General features: G+C 42.5%; 1 protein-coding gene across 4 annotated transcripts in view; it reads left to right on the top strand.

Moving 5' to 3' along the window:
* The first annotated feature begins 373 nt into the window (after positions 1-373).
* Positions 374-7,148, top strand: part of HLCS (holocarboxylase synthetase) — a 128,369-nt gene continuing 121,594 nt past the window's right edge. The window contains exons 1-2 of one of the 4 annotated variants that reach the window (XM_075771708.1): positions 374-629; positions 4,238-4,390. In XM_075771708.1, coding sequence (XP_075627823.1) covers positions 399-629; positions 4,238-4,390 — 384 coding nt within the window. In that variant the 5' untranslated portion in view covers positions 374-398. Of the gene's footprint in view, positions 630-825; positions 918-1,082; positions 1,105-4,237; positions 4,391-7,148 lie in introns of those variants that run through there. The other 3 variants (XM_075771713.1, XM_075771731.1, XM_075771723.1) reach the window with 3 other exon arrangements.

The following is a 7,148-nucleotide window of genomic DNA, read 5'->3' as shown; positions in this document are numbered from 1 at the left end:
GGGGACATAGGCCACTCCTCCTCACCCCAGAACCTGAGGACAACTAACATGGCCCGTTCTAATAATTTTTTTTCTTTACACATTGTTTCAAAGCAGAATTTTGTATTTTCTGCAGTAGCAGGTGCTCCTTCGTGACCGCGGCCACCGCCGGTTTCGCTGCGTGAGCCGCACCTCGAGCCCCTCTACAGGCGAGAGCGGCGCCGCGTTCCTCAAGGCAACCCGCTGCGCTTTAAAAGAGGCGGGGCGCAGAGCGCGCGAGGCCGCCAGCCAATCGGAGTGGCCGTCCGGCTCACCCAACCGTCTAGCCCTTTCTGTTTGGCGCGGGCGGGGCGGGGCTTCCTCCGCGGCCGCTCGGCCGTTGGGAGGCCGGGCCGACGGCGGGGCGGGGCGTGCGCGCCATGCTGATCACGCTCTGCTATCTCTACCTATGGGCGCGTTGGGGGCCTTGCTCGGCCGCGCTCATCCGCCGCACCGTGCGCCGCCTCCACCGCTCCCGCTGCTCCTTCACTTTCTGCTGCTGCGCCGCTACCTCGGCGCTCCCGGCTCGGCAGCCGCACAGGCAGGTGCCGCCCGAGGAGCGAGTCTGCCTCAGGATAGGGAACAAAGTCTTTTTCACGGACGAGACGCAGGTACCGCCCCGAGCCGTGGGGCTGAAACCTGGGCGGCGCTTCCCTCAGCGGCGCCCGGAGCCGCTCGGGCGAGGAAGCAGCCGTGCTGGGAGCGGCCTTCCGTGTTACCGTGGCAACGGCGAGCCGCCTTCCTTACCGGCGGAACTGCGCGGCCGCCTCTTCCCCCGCGGCGCCCGGGCACGCCTCCCGCGGTGGGGGGGGAAAGGGGGAGGGAGCGGGTGTAGCGGCAGCGGCGTGGCACGGCACGGCACGGCGCCTTGCCTAGCGTGGCGGCTGTCGTGAGCTGAGGTAGCGGATTTCGGAGGGAAAGGGGAGCGGCGGTTGCGGGCTTGGGGCTGCGCTTTATCTTTCGGCGTGTGACAGCGAGCTTCTCAGTGGCGGGCTGGGACTTGGGATTGAAAAAAAAAAACAAAACACCCAATTCGTGTAGCTTCCTGGGTCTGTCACAGCCCTTCTTGTCAAGGGTAAGGCTTAGGTAAGGTCCAGATAATTGCTTTGGTGGAAAATCTTAGTACAGTTGTAGTTACCTCTCCTCACTACTATAGCTTGTTGGTTGAGCGAGTGGGCTAAGGAGTGTTTTTTACTATATGTTTATAAGTGCAGCTATGGCAATAGGAGCATTTGATAGTGTTTCCATGTTAGTAATGTATTTTTTAGCACATACAAGGCGTTAGTCTAAAAACGTTTGCCATATTTGTGCATTCATGATTTGTGTCAGAGATTTAAAGCATACCTGAATCTGTAATGGAGAGTGAATTGAGCTTTTGGTTATGGAGAACTGCATGTTTCTCCCAATACCAAATGTTGTTTCCAGTGAGGGAAAATGACACGAAAAACAAAATTTCAGTGAAAATCACTTTCTTTTTGCAAATGGGCAGTGAGAGAGGAGAGTGGGGTGAGGCTGTGGCAGCCCACGACAGTGGAAAAATACTGTGCCTGAGCAAGTTTCACTTGCTATGTCATGAAGTAAAACTGAAAGTAAGCTTGCTTCTGACTTTCAGATTTAGAAGTAGAACTCCTCTGGCACCTCACTCCCCCCCCCGTCCAACACCCCCCCCCCCCCCCCCCCCCCCCCGAATCATCTGACTTATTTAAATGAGTGTTTTATTTGTCACTAAATATCAGAATTCATGTGGATAATAATCTTATTGATCTCCTTTTAACTCATGTTTACACGTGTGTTTGTGGACCTTATCTCATTTATTACACACTTAAATGGGTGCTACTGAAATGTGTTTATGAATCATGTCTTTGGTTAAGTGCTTACTCTTTAAGAAGCAGAGAAGCTTTTCATAAATTCAGTGTGTAAAGAGGATATTTTCAGTGCAGTGGAAATAAGATCATAAATGCTAATGGGGTTTGTTAAAAAATAGTCTTTTTGCTATCTAGCGAGCAGATTATTTCATACTAAAAGCAATGGTCACAATCTCAGAATCTCTCACAAGAAAGTTAAATACTTAATTCGTATTTTGATAAAGCTCTTAAAAACAAACCCAAATCATTGTCTGTGTATTTAGAGGAGTTCAGCCTCAATTGACCCGGATTATTGTTTTGTAAATCATATTTCAACTAATTTATGCTGTTCTTTGCTCCACTTCTGCTCATTTCTGAAATAGCTTCTCCTTGGTCCTTGAACAGTAAGCACATTTGGTTTTTTCTGTCTGCAATGTTATTCATGCAGACTAACTTTATAAGCTTGTCAGTTCATTTGTGTTTATTGGGAGCTGGGAAACCCTCTAGGGAACTGAAGTTTGGCATAAATGTATTTGTGTCTTAAATATATGTATTGAAAGTTACCAGTTTCATTTGACTCTGAGAATCCCTGTGGAAGACACATGCCATGCTATCGAGGTGCAGTGTGGCAGACAAGGGCTCTGATCTGACTGCATTAAAAATAGAGGCAGCATCACTGTGGAGCTCTCTGCATCATCTGTGAACACTGTGAAGAGAAAAAGGTTAACTTAGCATGCTTTTTTGGCATCTAGGAAGCTAGTTGAGCTACTTGGCTTTCTGAGTAGGTATAACTGCCTCTGGAATGAGATCAGTAACTTCCTTAAGATAAGATGCGATAACAGCAAGTCATAAATTGTAACCTGTAAAGTTTTTTTGTTTGATCTTTAATCAGTTTGGATGCTTAAGATAAAGCTTCATGAGTTCAGTTAATGTTCCTGTGGAAGGTAGCAATGTTTACTCTTGCAGTTTCTGTACTCAGTAAAGCTGGCTTGATTGGCAATCTATCCCCATAGACTTAATATTGTGCCGTTTCATTTCAGATGTGGAGTGATGCATGCATTTAGTGTGCTATAGGGAAATTTTCTTATGTTTCCACATAAAATTACTGAAGGTGTGCAAAGCATGTGTTTCTAATATTGTTGTAGAAAAATACCTATTTCTAATGTTTGCCACTTTTGAAATTAAGTCCAATGCAGTATCTACATAAATGTTGATGTAATACGGTGTGGGATCAGATTATGTATTGAGAAGCTTTGAGATTCTTAAAACTGTTCTTTGGTCTACTGATTCCAGCTATTGAGCTTTATTTGCTCATTTGTGAGGAAAAGAGATGGAACCATTTTTATAATTTAATTAAGGAGATGTTTGTGTAATGGTCTGCTAAGTGGATAGACAAATTTATTTTGAATGAGTTAAAGAATTAACTCCAAACTTAAAGTTACATACTGAATGAGTAATTTTGGTTCAATTGCATGAGGACTTAATATATTAAAACTTATTTTTATTTATATTTAATTCATTTAAAAGTACCCTCTTCTTTCAGGTTTTTTTTTAATTTTTCAAATAATTTTTTAAAGAATTTGTCCTGAGGTTGGACATGTTCACAAAATAGAACTGTCTTTATATAACTGGCTTTACAGAGGAAGTCCTGAAATTTTGTAAATTAGGTGTAAAAAATTAGACCTGTGTAGTATATAATAGTTCTTGTGTCACTTGTGGCTCACAGGTTGGTTGGTCTTCTGGCAGATGGGCGCAGAGACAGCGTATGTGACTTAGCAGTGGGACTGTTTGTTTCCTGGAGGGTTGTTACTCAGCCAGAAAGAGTGCTGCCTGGAGTACTCTCCAGTTAGAGGAGCTGCAGTGACTGACCAGGCAGGCTGTGTGTTGTGACTGCTTTCTCAGTCCCTGCCAAGTAGCAGGCAGTGCCCTTCAGCCACCAGAACTGAGAGAGCAGGGCTATGAGTTTGTGTAGTCAGGGGAGAAGAGGAAAGGAAGGAAGAGGCAGGGTGAACTGCAGTGCAAATGGGAGAGGAGGACTGGGTTGAATGAGGGATGTTGCCAGAGGCAAATGGCCCACAACAGTCACCGTGCCAATGGTATAGTGGTCTTGTGGCCTGCTCACTTGTGCACTCTTCCTGTAAAGCTGAAAGCAGGAGTCTGTATTGGCTTAAAAGCTTGGTTGTTACTTTTAGGTTTACTTTTGATGTGTTCCTGCTTAATGGTTCAGACCTTTACCCTTTTTTGTCTTCATGGGCAGTGTGAAATGGTAGAGGCTGAAGGGTCAGACTTCAGTTTAGACTGGACATAATTTAAAAATAAACTATTACATCAGATGCTTGTTATACAGACTTATTTTTCTTTCCTATCTCTTTCAGTTCCTTGATGACTTAAACAGATGGAGTCTGCTTCTCATTTCTCCTTTTATTTATCCTGATAAGTTACTTAAAGCAGAACATATAGCTTTTGTGACAGAAAGCACTTCAGCTCAGACAGATAATTTGCAGAAAGTACCTGGCTCTTCAAAAGAGGTAAGTAGTTCTCTTTGTTTCCTGTACAGAAAGTGATACAGATGGGTCATTTGGTAGGTATAAACCTAAAACACTTGAAGGAAAAAAAAATCAATGGCAGATAGATTTTGTATGTTTATAATGTTATTTGGAATAAAAATATAATCTCTTCATTAAAATTAATCACTGTTAATACTGTAGTTCTATTTTATGCTCCAAATAGACCCCTAGACGTTTTATTGAGATTTTTCTAGTAGCATGCTTCTCTGGCTGTGGAAGGGAACTGCAGAATTCCATTGTGACTTTGGATAGGTCATATATGGTTAGATATGCTGAATAAGGAAAAAATACTTGAAAGCTGTTGTACCAAGGCAGATCAGAAGTCTGTTTAGCTCAGTATCCTGTCTCTGACACTAGCTGAAACAAATAAGTAAGTAAGAATACACAGAGCAAGCATATGTTAAGATATCTAAAAAACTCTTCAAGCCTCCAACCAAGTGGTTGTGAAAAGTTGTAATTGAAATAGAAGTCTCTCTTGGAAGCTTCCTTTCATTGTGATTTATAAGTACAAGTTAAAGTATTATACATTTGGATAATTTTGTCAGTCTGTAGAAGTGAGGCCAAAATCAAGCTTTTAATCTCTGCTTTTCTATAAAATGCAGTGGGGGAATGGAATATTTCTGGGTTGGAATTTTGTAAATTGTGTTTACCTTTTAATGCATAGTACTTACAAAATGTTATTGAGGCAGCCAAAGATATAAATTAAACTAGTACTGAAATCTTTGTGGCAAGCACACTTAGAAAATGTTCATGTCCTAGATACTTTAGCAGTCTAAAAAGTGTCTTCTCCACTACTATATTGAAAGTGCAAAGATGTAGATTTAAAAGATGATGTTCTAAAACTTGAATTACTGAATATATAGCATCTCTAAACAGATTATGCATAAAAATAGTATCCAAACCCTATCAAAACTTGAGATAATGTTTCTTTCCCCTAAACTTTTTCCTCACATGAGGAATGCTTGCTGCCCAGACATCTCAGCTTGGATGCAGGTCTGAATGGGGAGAAAGGTTGTAACCCAAAGTAAAAGATAAGCTTACCTTGCAGGGAGGAAAAATTTTCTAAGTGGTACAGTTTGTCATAGTTTCTTCGTAAGGCAGTCATTTGTGTGTGCTGTATGCACTCTGTAGTGAAGAGGAGAGAAGGGACCTTATTGCCTACTGGAAAGAAGATAAATGGAAAGACGTGCATGCTAGGATATCACTGGATAGGCAATAATAAAACATCTGGCCTGGTTGCTGGGGTACTATAAAATCGACAGAGCCCTCCCCTTAAACAGGCTGTGTTCCAAGCTAGGATCACCATATGGGGGGCAGTCCATAAGGTGTCTTCCTGAATAGCCCCTGCTTAGTGCCCTAAAGGGCCATCTGTCATCCTTGCTTTTTGGCATGAGGTTTCAAGCTCCTTTTTTGGAGTTAAAGGAAACCTGCTTGCGGCCTGTCCATTTCCCTGGATGAGAAACATGTATTTTCCAGGCCACTTGTTCTGGGAAATGATCTAGGAGTCCTCTGCTGGAGTGAACATTGAGAGCAGAGTGGTTGGTAAATAGTCTTATCTAACTCGAGTGCAGGAACAGAAGGACTGATTGGGAATGGGCACAATTCCAGATTTGTGCCTGCAATCAAATTTTTAGTACTTTTACCCTCCATGGATAATTCCAGAACAGAGCGTGCTTTTGGAGTGTGTTAGTCTTTACCCTCTAGAGGAATGATGTCCAGGTGAAGTGCTGCATCAGGCAAAATCATTATCTCCCTGAAGCTCATAGTGTGAGGACTGGAGGCACTGGAAGCTTGTTGAGAACTCAGGCTTTTTCTGCTGAAGTCTTCTGACCCTGCTTCCACTGGCCTCCTGTTTCCTTGGAGCACACAGGAAGTAGCTGCATTAGCTGGTTTCTAAATGGTTTTAGTGCCTTTGATGTAAGACTGGAATTTATCCAGGTGGACCCTACTTCTAGGAGATAATCTAGGTAGGATACTTCTTGTCCTGTCTACATTGTCTCAGAGTGTACCTGGGGAGTGCTGGGCCAGCTCAGACAGAAGGCTAAGGGAGATTATTTTTTTTATTATTCTTTACATTCTTTCTTTACATTCTTTACTCTTTTGTAGCAGAGAGGTCCACAAAAACATCTGAGTTGAAGTTCTAGTTTGTTGTTCTTTTGGGGTTTGTTGTTCAGCAGAGTTTTCTAATCTTGTTGGTTTTGTTTGCGTTTTCTTTAGAACGGAAAATGTTTGCGTTCTTACGTATACAGTAATAATTAATTTAATTTGTCAAGCTCAAAAGTGATAGTCCAGGCAAAAGACTGAAACTAAAGAGGAAAAAGACTCCTGTTTTATTTTGTTTATTGTTCTTCTGTGTACATGTCACTTCTAGTGAAATGCTTTTAATTCTGCTACCTTTGGCAGCCAACATAGACAGGGGCTGTAAGAACAGATTGCTCCTGTGACCTATGATAATTTCTAGACAGAAAAGCCATTCTTTGTAGGGCTATCAGTGATCTGTGACTGGTTTCTGTTGAAACTGAGGTGGACCCAGAAAGCAGGAGTATAAATAATTTCTCATCGCTTACGAAGACCTGGTCTTTCATTTCATATTCCGACAAATTCTAAAAAGAATGCTGATAAAAAGAGCAAAAGTAAACTCCTAGGGTTTAATCAAAGTACACACTGACTATCAGAAGCTGAAAGCCATGTCTTGGAAATAAATACATATAGAATTTTA

Source organism: Balearica regulorum, chromosome 1 (assembly GCF_011004875.1).
Source record: "Balearica regulorum gibbericeps isolate bBalReg1 chromosome 1, bBalReg1.pri, whole genome shotgun sequence".
In the NCBI taxonomy this organism is placed as follows: Eukaryota; Metazoa; Chordata; class Aves; order Gruiformes; family Gruidae; genus Balearica; species Balearica regulorum.
The sequence above is the reverse complement of the archived record's forward strand: the minus strand, read 5'-3'. Positions and strand labels throughout refer to the sequence as shown.